Source organism: Geotrypetes seraphini, chromosome 2 (assembly GCF_902459505.1).
Source record: "Geotrypetes seraphini chromosome 2, aGeoSer1.1, whole genome shotgun sequence".
Lineage (NCBI taxonomy): Eukaryota > Metazoa > Chordata > Amphibia > Gymnophiona > Dermophiidae > Geotrypetes > Geotrypetes seraphini.
In genome coordinates this window covers 79512381-79524765 of record NC_047085.1, presented here as the reverse complement: position 1 = coordinate 79524765, position 12385 = coordinate 79512381, and the positions used below count along the sequence as shown (strand labels likewise).

Genomic DNA, 12385 nt, shown 5'->3' with positions numbered 1-12385 from the left:
CCACAACACCCATTGGCAGTGAGAGAGATGCCCACTCCCTCCCACCACTGACATAAAGCAACACTCCCCCACCTGACACCCATCCTGGCAGCAGGAGAGATGCCTGCTCCTTTCCGCTGCCACGCATTGCACCCTCCGGCAGCAGGAGAGATGCCCCTCCCTCCCGCAACCACGCAACCCCCTCCCATTGCCTCTGACGACCCCCTTGCCCCCTCCCCCTTACCTTGCGATGGCTGGCCGGAGGGATACCTACTCCCTCTTCAAAATAGCAGCCTTTCCCCTCCCTGGTGTATCCTGGGAAGGGGCCTGAAGCTCTGATTGGCCCAGGTTGTTTAAGGCCCCTTCTATCTGGGGAGGGGCATAAGGCTCTAATTGACCCAGATGCCTAAAGACCCTCCGATAGGAGGGGCCTTAAACAACCTGAGCTAATCATAGCTACAAGGCCCTCTCCGGTGCATCCAAGGATGTACTAGGGAGAGGAAGGCCCGCCATTTTGAAGAGATGGGCCAGCTAGCTGATGGAATAAGCATCCCTGTGGACAGTCATCGTAAATAAGGTATGGGGGAGGGGTTGTCGGAGGCATGAGGGTTGTGTGATTGCGTAGCAGTGGAAGGGAATGGGCATCTTTCCTACTGCAAGGGTGTTTTGGGGTGCATTGCTTGGCAGCGGGAGGGAGTGGGCATCTTTCCCCCTGTTGGGAGGTGTTGGGTAGGGAGATCTTTGACGTCAACAGCAGGAGGGAGTAGTCATCTATCCCATTGCTAAGGCGGGTGTTGGGGGGGGGGGGGCATTGTTTGGAGGCCGAAGGGAATGGGCATCTCTCCTGCTGTAGGGGAGAAGGTTATTAGTGTCAGATGATTGTGTGATGCAGCAGGAGGGAGTAGGCTTCGCTCCTTCTGAACTTCAATTTGCTGCTAGAAAACTCGGAAAAGACCTCGGTAAGCTGTTTTGATAATCTATTGCTAAAATATATCACGCTAAATTAGCTGGACCCAGTTTAGCGAGCACGTTATAGGCAGATTTTAATTTTGAGAATCTGCTGAGTCCATAATGTTGAAGTCAAAGATTAATTTGTAGAGCTCTATTATCAAAAAGTACACAAAAGAAATCAATGAATTGAACATGTTGGGTACTTCCATTATCACGGTTATTTACATATATATAACAGGTCTAAATTGAAAGATGCTAGAATAAACATATAGGGCTCCTTTTACTAAGGTGCGCTAGCGTTTTTAGTGCATGCTGAAGATTAGCGCGCGCTATCCCCCACGCTACATGAAAAATACTAATGTAAGCTCTATGGAGGCGTTAGCGTGTAGCGCACGCTAAAACCACTAGCACACCTTCATAAAAGGAGCCCATAATTTCCATCCATTTAATAAAGTAGCTTTTCATTGGCATTTCTGTGCAGCTATGCAGAAGTTAGTCACTTTGATAAATGCATATATCTGAGACAAATTACATAACAAATAAAATGAACATAACACATGCTTTATACTAATTCTCATACATGAATATAAGAAACCCACATATTAAAGCCAAGCTTTAAAGAGGCCATGAGTCTCCATTTATTTGCTATTTTTCTTTATGTTCTACCTCCAATCTAGCCCAGTCAGTAGCCCTCAGACAGCAGCCAAAAATTATTGCTTCATCAGGACCTGAAATAAGTTCATTGTAAGATTGGTCATTAAGGAGATAATTCTATAGGGTGGGCCAAAAGTAGATATATAGTATTTATTCAATATTTCTTTTTTTTAATTTATAGATATTTAATAGATGTAATACAGTACTGAATGATAATCAAGTAAAAGCAAAATGATGTAACTGATACAAAAACTTCACACAAATGTTATTCTTGACACCTGTAAAATGAAAAGAAATAATGAATAAATACTGTATACCTACTTTTGGGCCACCCTGTGTAACTGCACCTAAAAAGAAATAATCAGAAGGGTGCCTTGTAGGCAGTGGTATAGTAAGGGTGGCAAGACCTCCCTGGGTGCTGTCCTGGTGGGGGCGCCGGCACCTCTCTGACCCCCATGCTACTCTCACTTCGCCCCCCCCCCCATGCCTCTTTAAAATCTTCATCAACACGAGCAAACTACTCTAGCCTACTGCTTGTGCCCACCCGACTCCCTCTGAAATCAATTCTGGGTTATGGGGCATCAGAGGGAACGCTAGCGTGAACAGCAGGCCGGAGAAGCAGCTCACACTGGTGACTATTTAATGAGGGCTGGGAAGGGAGCGCACAAATGTAGCACAGTAGGAGCAGGGGGGTTGGCACGGAAGAAGCGGAGAGGAAGGTGCAGGGGGAGGTTGGCATGAAAAGAATGGAGGGCAGAGAGGAGGGTGCATGAGGGCACCACTGCCCCGGGCGCCTTCTACCCTTGCTACGCCATTGCTGGTAGTAGCTTCTTCTATAAAGGAACCTAGTTTTGTTTACAGAATACAAGCATAACAACAAAATATAAGAACATTTACTCCAGCCACAGAATAAGCACTGAGGCCCAGATTCTCTAAACAGCACCATTTGGAAGGCACCTGTAGGTGCCCGAACAGCACCTAAGTTAAGAGTTTTAATTGGCCATTACTGGTGTGGTAATTGACTGCACCATTAAAATTGAAATAAGAAAACAAAGAGTAGGCACCGTGAGGTGCCTACAAGAAAAGGTGCCTGAATCACATCTACGCAGACATTTACTGGTGCCGAATGTCAAAAGAGGTATGGTTATGGGTGGGAATGATGTTCGGTGCTGCTAAGCATGATTCTTCGTTGAAGATAGGTGCCAGATATGTAGGCCTGTAAAACCCTGGCCTACATTTCCAGCGCCTATCTTCAGCATAGACTACGATTCTCAAAATGATTTGAGTGACGTGCGACTGGCACCATTTTTTCAGGCACTGGCCGATTCTGGTGCTGTTTTGATAATCCAGGCCTAAGTATGTGCGCCTAAACACTAGAGATACACATGTAATTTACAGCATTTTATGTCAGGAACATAAATGTGAGTCCTGCCCAGCAGAATAGTGGAGTAAGTCAATTAAGTGCATAACTACAAATTATTGACATTTAGGGCTCCTTTTACAAAGGCGCGTTAGGGCCTTAACATGCGGAATAGCGCGCGCTAAATTGCCGTTTCAAGTTTCAAGTTTATTAGATGTCTTGATTAACCTCCTTAAACAAAGTTTCTAAGCGGTGAACATTTAAAAAGTTACATAGATTAGGTAACAAAACAGTCCATACAATTAATAAATAAGCTTATTAAGCTAAAAATTAACATTGTTAAAACACAAGGTAAGGAGGGATGAAATACAATTTGTAAAGTAAAGAGGAGACATCAAAGGAAAAAACAAAAGGGTAATAAGACATTTGAGGGGAATAAAATAAACAAAGCAATAAGATAAAAGATTAACTTGCAAATGCATCTCTAAAAAGGAAAGTTTTTAACTCGTTTTTAAATTTTACAAACTCTTTCTCCTCCCGTAAAAACATAGGGAGGGCGTTCCATGTCTGCGGTGCCGTACAAGAGAAGATAAATTGTCTCCTTGTATTAATAATTTTTAGAGAAGGAATAGATAAAAGATTTTGTTCGCTAGATCTCAAGGTTCTCTTTGCATGCCGTGCATGCTAGCCGCTACTGCCTCCTTTTGAGCAGGCGGTAGATTTTTGGCTAGCGTGCGTTAATCTGGTGCATGCGCTAAAACCGCTAGCGCACCTTCATAAAAGGAGCCCTTAGTGCTTGTTAATACTTATCGTCCATTAAGTGCCAATTTAGCACTAATTAGCCAATTAAATTAAGTGCATAACTGACTCTGTTCTACAACTGTGTGCCTAAGTTTGGGTGTCATTTTTAGAATTTGGGGGAATGTCCTTTTGTGACTTGCAAAGTGGCTAAAAGACAGAGAACAGTGTTTAGAATTAAAATGATCAGTTATCCAGATGGAAACTGATAGCCAGTAGTGAAATTCCCCAAGTATCTCTACTGGGATATGTGCTGTTTAACATACTCATAACTGATCTATATATAGGCATGATTAAATAATGTATTAAATTTACAGATAATGGAATTATTCAGTGTTGATAAAACAGTAGAAGATTGTGAGGATCTGCAGTACTATTCATCTAAGTGGCAAATAGAATTTAATTGTGAATAAATGATACCCATAGGGAAGGGGGAGAGCAGGGAGCAGGCTAGTCAGAAGAAGTCAGGAGGCAGAAAGAGAAGGAAGAAAATCAAACTAAGAGAAGCAACAGAGCTAGAAGGGGAAGGGCAGGAGAAGGCAGGCGAGAGGGGGAGTGGTGAGAGGTAGCTCCGCCCACCCCTCTGACATCAGCGCTCAGATCCGGAGCTGCACCTTAAAAGGGGAGGGGCCAATGGGAGAACACCACAGTAGCCAGAGAGCAGGGCAGCCAGGCGAAGTCAGGAAGCAGAAAGAGAAGGAAGAAAATCAAACGAAGAGAAGCTACAAAGCTAGAATGGGAAGGGCAGGAGAAGGCAGGCGAGAGGGGCAGTGGTGAGAAGTAGCTCCGCCCACAACTCTGACTTCAGTGCTCGGAGACAGAGCTCCCCCTTAAAAGGGAAGGGGCCAACGGTGCTCAGCCGTTTGGCGTGCGTCGAAAGTGAATGTTAAAGGTGCTTGCCTTAGCGAGAGCGCCTTTGCGTAGGGCCTTGAGAAGGGAAGAGCCATCGCTAAAGGAGAGCACAAGGAGACCGCAGCAAGCACAGAGGACATACAATCAGGCAGACACAGTGGGCACAGCAGGCACAAAGGACACACAACCAGATGGACACAGAGGACACAGCAGGTGCAGAGGACAACCACAGCAGACACAGAAGACATCCACAGCAGACCGGCAAGCGGGCAGCAATGGAAGCAGCAGACAGAAGCAGGATGTTGAGCTACCCAGTTTTCTGCACCGTCTGCCATATGTATGACTACCTCCCCTCTGGGAGGCGGTCTTACATATGCAGAGAACTGGAGAGCCTGAAGAAACAATTCAGACTCCTGGAGGGCAGAATACTGGAACTGGAGGTACTTCAAGCAGTGGAGGAGGAAGGCAGATATGCAGAGAACATCAAGACACAGGAAACCATTGAGGAAGAAGTCCGAGAGCTGGAGAAGTTCATAGAAGAGGCATACAGGGAGGCCGTGGAAAATCACCAGCAACAGTGGAACTGCCAAGATACACCTACAGAGAGTATGGATCACCCGATGGACAACCACCAGGAAGAAATGGGTGACAAAGCAGCGAGATTTGGAAACAGCGGAGGGAACCCACAAGAAGACAAGTCTGGTGCAAACCAACACCAGGATGAGAGAAAATGGATGGGAACAAAGGACAAGGACCTATGGCTGGAGAGATGAACATACACCGGGGACATGGACCTATGGCTGGAGAATCAAGAGAAAATAGAGAGGACAGCAACCATCATTGGGGACTCCATCATCAGACAAGTCGACAGCCATATAGCGGGAGGAAGACAAGACCGGCTGTTGATCTGCCTACCGGGAGCCAAGGTAGAAGACATAGTGAGCTGCATCGACAGGATCATCAACAGCGTGAAAGAAGAAGATACGGGGGTGGTGATGAACAACATGAGTAACAGGACGAACAATGTGAGCAACAGGATGAACAACGTGAGCAACAGGAACAACAACAGGGAAGTACTGAAGGATCAGTTCCGGATGCTAGGAAGGAAGCAGAAGACCAGAATGCAGAGGATAGCATTCTCGGAGATCCTGCCAGTACCCAGGGCCGACGAGAAGAGGCAGATGGAGCTGAAAGCAGTCAACGCGTGGATGGGGTGCTGGTGTGAGGAAGGATTCCACTTCGTGCGCAACTGGACGACGTTCTAGCGAAGAGCAAGCTATTCAGAAGGATGGACTCCACCTCAGCAGAGACGGAACGAAGCTACTTGCAAGCAACATCAAGAGAGAAATTGAGAAGTTTTTAAACTAGGAAGAAGGGGAAAGCTGACAGTCGTCCGAGAGAGTCGATGGTTTGGGAACTGGTATACCCGGAGGATACCGTGCAGGAAGATAGAGGGGAAGACTCACCGGATCACAGGCAAGACAGATCGAAAGGGACACAAGAGGGAAAGAAATGCAAGAAAGGAACAGGCCACAATCTCAAATGTATGTACACGAATGCAAGGAGCCTAAGGAATAAAATGGGTGAATTAGAAGCTATGGCACAAAAAAATAACTTTGACATCATTGACATCACGGAAACATGGTGGACCAAGGAAAACGTCTGGGACAATGTGCTACTGGGATACAAACTATACCACAGAGACAGAGTGGCTCAAAAAGATGGGGGCATTGCCATATACGTCAAAGAGGGAATTGAATCTATTGACAAATAAGTTAGAGTCTCTATGGGTCAAAATTCCAGGAACAAATAGACTGGAAACGAAGATCATCTACTTTTGACCCCCAGGGCAGTCCAAAGAAATTGATGGAGAAATGATAGATGAGATTAAACACAACTGCAAGGGAGGCAACACAGTTATGGGTGACTTCAACTATCCGGGGATAGACTGGAACCTAGGCACCTCTGGCTGCGCTAGGGAGACCAAGTTCCTGGATGCTATAGGCGATTGCTTCCTGGAACAACTTGTCAAGGAAAATACGAGAGGCAATGCAATTCTGGACTTAATTCTAAATGGACTGCAAGGACCGGCACAAGGTGTAGAATTAGAAGGGATGCTGGGAAACAGTGATCACAATATGATACGCTTCGACCTGGACGCAGGGGCGAAACATTGGTTCAGAATGACGGCCACGGCACTGAACTTCCGAAAAGGAAACTACGAAGGGATGAGACTCATGGTGCGGAAGATGATTAAGAAGAGGATAAGCACTGTAAAAACATTAGAGCAAGCATGGTTCCTTTTAAAGGATATAGTCACCGAGGCGCAAAATCTATATATACCGCGTATCAGCAAGGGATCCAAGAGGAAAAAGAACAAAGAACTGGCGTGGCTCACTGTAGCAGTGAAGGAAGCAATCAGAGACAAAAAACTGTGAGCCCACCAGGAAAAATGATTGAGTTCCTGAATGAATTCATGTAAACCATTCTGAGTTCTACTGGGAGAACAGTATAGAAAATTGTATGAAGAAACAAAAGTAATCCAAACTATAGATACAAGATGCTATGCTCTGAGTTAGAAATCACCACCCAAGAAAAAGACTAGACTTATTCCTCTGGATTCTCTAAAGGCTACGCACATTTGGTCAGGGATCTCAGGTTCACATGCAAAATAATTAATGAGCTCCAATGATTTAATTATTGGAGTCAATAAAGCACTTAATTATTAGTATTTATGATTTGTATGTGGATCTGGCTGCATGCTATTCTATAACATTAGCACTTAAACTGGCTTGTGTGCAACTCAAAAAGGGTGTAGCCATGGGAAGTTCATGGGTGAATCAGGAGCATTCACAAGATTTAGGAGCAGTGTTATAGAATAACAGAGATCCATGCCCAACTTACATGCCGGGATTCATACCAGTCCTCTTGCCCAAAGTTGGGCTCATTCCAGAATGCCTGTTATCGAACAGTGCTAAGCACAAATTTCTCCTGGTGCCTAATTTTCAGAATCTGGCCAATTGTGGGTAATACTTTGACATTTTCAACCTGATATGCCACAGCTTCTACAAAAGCAAATAAAATATTAGGGATTTTTAAAAAAGAAATAGAGAACAAAATTAAGACTATCATGAAGCCAATCCATAAGTTCTTTATTGTACAGTTCTAATCACCCCATCTCAAAAAGAAAATTCTAGAAGAATTAAAAAGCATCCAGAGAAGAAGAACAAATGATAAAGGGGGCAGAACTGAACCCTTATGAAGAAAGGCTAAACAGGTTAGGACTCTTGCTTTTTGAGAAGCACTACTCAAAGGGCTTATGAGAAGTTTATAAAATCATGAAATGCTCAGTTCCTTTCTAATTAACCCCCTCCTCTTTGTGACCTTAATCTTTCCAATACAGAGTTGAATTAATTTGAAGGATCTGCTCATATTAAGTGAAAAGTACTGGTTTACATTTCATTGTGTTGAGATTGCTGTATTTTAAGAGCAGGTATAAGATAGATAAATGCATAAATAAAATAAGTATATCTAGTTCCACTTGATATACCATCATTTGGCCTGGGCTAGGCTTCAATGAGATAGATAGCCAGATAGACAGCTAGATATAGATAGGTTCTCTTAGGCTTAGGCTTAGGTTTACATCTATTTATCTATCTTTATAGAATTGTTGCAGTAGTCTGGGTCTTGCTGCATCTGAATAACTGGAACCAATGTTTCGGCCATTAAGCTGTGGCTTTCTTCGGGGTCAGTTCTGTTCATCATGCTTTCTTCAGAATTGGTTCCACTTGCAGATGTGACAAGATACAGACAACTTAAATAGGAGTGGCAGCTTAGTAGTTAGAGCTGCAACCTCAGCACCCTGAGGTTGGGGGTTGAGTGCTGATCCTTGTGACTCTGGACAAGTCCCTCCATTGTTCCAGGCACCATAGCTAGATTGTGAGCCTATTGGGACAGATAGGGAAAACAATTTGCATACCTGATAAAATTACTTGGTTGTAAACTGCATAGATGCCGCGTTAGGGCCTTAACATGCAGAATGGCGCGCGCTAAATTGCCGTGTACGCTAGCCGCTACTGCCTCCTCTTGAGCAGGCGGTAGATTTTCAGCTTGCGTGCACTAATCTGGTGCATGTGCTAAAACCGCTAGCGCACCTTCATAAAAGGTGTAATAAATTGTAATAAAAGAGATAGGTAGATATACTCTAGTTAAATAGATATTTACATATAGATAGATAAAGGCTCTATGTATGCAATTTGCCCTATTTTATCTGTGCAAATGGCTTAAAAAAGCATTGTCATACTGGTATTGTCAGAACTAGCGAAATGTTTCCATTGGAGAAAACCACCTAATTGTTGTTTCCCTCCAAATTTGGGGCCACCGTCCACATACAGTAGACATCTGTGCATTAACTGATTAGCACAGGTTTAGCGCTTAAGCCTTTACCACCTACAAGATAGGCAGTGGCAAGGGCTCAAACTCTAATTTTTTTTAATTGTTGTGTGCTAGATTAATATCACAATCAACCTCTCCACAACACCAGAAAACACATACTGTTCAAAGGTACTGCCCATTTTCTTACAGTGCCTTGTTAGAAATGAATTGTTTCTCTCACAATATTATCATTTTTCTCACCATCGGTATCGGCCCCTGAGGCAGGAGGCTTTCCACTGATACACAGTCCATGTCAGGTCTTTTCAGCTGTTGTCATCTTATGAATAAATAAAGCTTTTACACAAACTTTGGCTTGAGCTTCATTGGTGCACCCCTCTTTTGGTCACACCAACTGCATAAAAATAACATGTAACCTATCTGCAAAATGTTTGAAAGCAGCAATGCCAGACAGTCACTCAAATTCATTAGAATTCAAGTGATTCCTACCTTTGTTTGTGTAACGTTCCTCGGGTTTTCCTGGAGCCATGTTTAACTTTTGCAGACTCCAAATAGTTGGTGAATCAGCTAGTTAAAGAGAAAAGGATTCTTTTAAATATGGCTGTTGGGCTTAGAGTACCAAATTCCTCTGCCCTCCCTGCCATGTTCTGAAACATTAATCTCTATTCAAGGACTTGGAGTACATAATTTGCTTACAGGGCTGCTGGGCAGAGCTGTAAAAATGACATCCAAATGTTATTAAAAATTGTTATTTTAGTTGGGTGAAAATGAGTTAATCTAATTTTACTATATATGCATTTTAAAAATAATCTAAGTGGCATTGCTCCTTGACAATTTGGAATATGACATACTACACAAATAAAACAGGTTGATAGAACTTACAGGGAATGACATTAGAAATTTTATCACTGGAAGACACAGAATAGGCTAATCTGAATTTCTCTGGTGAATAATACTATATAGTTGTCAGGAGATACCATTCGGTGATCTGATTATAAATTTAGAATCGTGGCAGCTTCAATGCCATTCATTTTCTTAGATTTAGATACATCTATTTCATGATCCCTAACACAGGCAGGTTGCCAAAACATGGTCCATATCAGGTCATTTTTCAATAAAATCATTTATTAATCTATGATTGAAGATTCTCTCCATTCCTTTCAGCTGGCTCTGTTTTGGTGCTGTGTAAATAACACCAGGCCATCCATCACCTTTACCAAAAAGCCTGAATAATGACGCCATGATGATGTCATACACAGGTCTTAAAATCATAGCTGCCTTTATAAAAATATCAAATCAAAACCACTTTCAAGTGCTTCCATCACTTTGGCTACAAGGAAGTTTTCAGTATTATTGATGCAAAATAGAAAAATTGAGGCTAATAAACAAGACCAGAAAATACAAAAACAAGACAATCTCCAAGAGAACAAGAGTACACACATATAGTAAATCTTACCCATAGGTCTATTTCTGTCCCTGAGGTCCCTGTGGTTGGGGTGCCTGTACGAGTCCCTGTAGTGGTGGGCAATGGCCATATCATCCAAACGGTAGTGCTGAGGTGGAGGCGGAGTGGGGTGAGGCAGACCATTGGGCTGGTAGGATAAGCCATTATTTGGACTGTACCGCTGGCCTGGGCTAATAGTGCAGGGCCGCTTGCTTGGATGCTCTGAGTGCAAAGGCTCTCTGTCAAAGCCATTTTCTTTGGTTCTGGAAAAAAAATAAGACTTGTAAAAGGCAGTATGTAAAGATTAATATATCATAAGATGGAATAATTTTATTACAAAAATATAGTTGGCAGAGGAATTTAAGAAAGAGGGTTGTGATTGTTGCTGTTTTCTGAGTCTCACCGCATCAGAGTAGGTAGAACTGATGTTTGAGCCATCATGCTGTAGCTTTCTTCAGCATACCCTGAACAATGCCACAGTATGATGGCTGAAATGTCAATTCTACCTACTCAGATGCGGTGAGACCCAGAAAGCAGCAACAATCATGACGGCAACCACGGAAGCCTAAGGGAACAAGAAAGAGGGTTGTTAAAGGATTTAAACCATGCTTCTTCCACTGATCCTTAAGTTATTTTATCTTCTGTTTTCAAAAATTATCCATGTAGGGGCTGATGTAATTAGAATACAGGGGTCGATATTCAGAGCAATCTGTAGTCAAATGCCAATATTCAGCAGCATTAATCCAGGCAGTGCCGCGAATATCGGCTCTGGGCAGCCCCAAAAGGGGACAAGTCTTGGGTGGATCTAGGAGTGGTACTGGGGAGGAGCAAATTAGAGGAACAAAACAACTTAAACCATTAAAAAAATATATTGAAAACTTTTGTTTTAGGAAGTTTTTGAAACCTAAGTGGTTGCATTGCTATTATTAGCCAGATGCTAGAAGACTCAAATACAAATCTGTGTTATGAGGAATCAGATAGAAATAGTAATAATAATAATGAAAATGAATGAAGCTGAGATGAATTTTATGATATTATTTTGTTTTATATATTGTGTGGTCAATTTTATGTTATGATTGTATTGCATTGATTAAAAACTATGGGGGTAATAATAATAATTTTAAAAAAGTCTAAAAAGTGTCCTAAGTGGCTACTTGGACGATCAAAAAGCCTGATCGTCCAAGTACCCATAACCAAAGCTGGTTTTTAGACATATCTAAAAACAGCTTAGGCCTTTCCCCTGCCTCTAAACGCACAGAGAAAAAAGAGGTGTGTTTAGAGGAGGGGAAAGGGCGGACAGCGGGCGGGAGGTGGGCCGACCTACACCTAGGCGTACAACAGGTATAACCAATACAGTTTAGTCGGCACTTAGACCTTTTTCACTTAGACGAAATAAAACCAGGCCAAAGTGCCGAAAAACGGGCCGCTGAGCTGATGGCCGTTGGTGCCATCAGTTCAGCAGCCCGGCAACCTAACCATCGCGGCAGGAGAGATGCCTCATCTCCCCTACCGCGATGCCATCACTCTTCTACTTGAACTGCCGCGGCCCGCGGCAGTTCGGGTAGAGGAGTGATGGCATCGCGGTAGGGGAGATGAGGCATCTCTCCTGCCGTGATGCATCAATCCTCCCCCCCACACAACATCGGGGCAAGAGGGAGCTCAAGCCCTCTTGCCCCAGCCAACCGTGGCACCCCCCGACACAATCGGGGCAAGAGGGAGCTCAAGCCCTCTTGCCCCCCCCGACTCCCCGACACGATCGGGGCAAGAGGGAGCCCAAGCCCTCTTGCACCCCTAATTCACCGACTCCATCGGGGCAAGAGGGAGCCCAAGCCCTCTTGCCCCGATGGAGTCGGGGAGTCAGGGAGGCAAGAGGGCTTGGGCTCCCTCTTGCCCCGATGGAGTCGGGGCGTCGGGGGGGGGGCAAGAGGGCTTGAGCTCCCTCTTGCCCGATGTTG

At 43.9% G+C, this 12385-nt stretch overlaps 1 protein-coding gene across 6 annotated transcripts in view; it reads right to left on the bottom strand.

Annotated features, from left to right (window-relative positions):
• RUNX1T1 (RUNX1 partner transcriptional co-repressor 1) overlaps window positions 1-12385 on the bottom strand; it is a 446411-nt gene that overhangs the window by 109431 nt on the left and 324595 nt on the right. For 5 of the 6 annotated variants that reach the window (XM_033933228.1, XM_033933232.1, XM_033933227.1 and 2 more), the window contains 2 exons: window positions 10443-10693; window positions 9476-9553 (listed from right to left, as the gene is read on the bottom strand). In XM_033933228.1, the coding sequence (XP_033789119.1) occupies window positions 9476-9553; window positions 10443-10693 (329 nt within the window). The remainder of the gene's footprint in view (window positions 1-9475; window positions 9554-10442; window positions 10694-12385) is intronic. The other variant, XM_033933231.1, reaches the window with a different exon arrangement.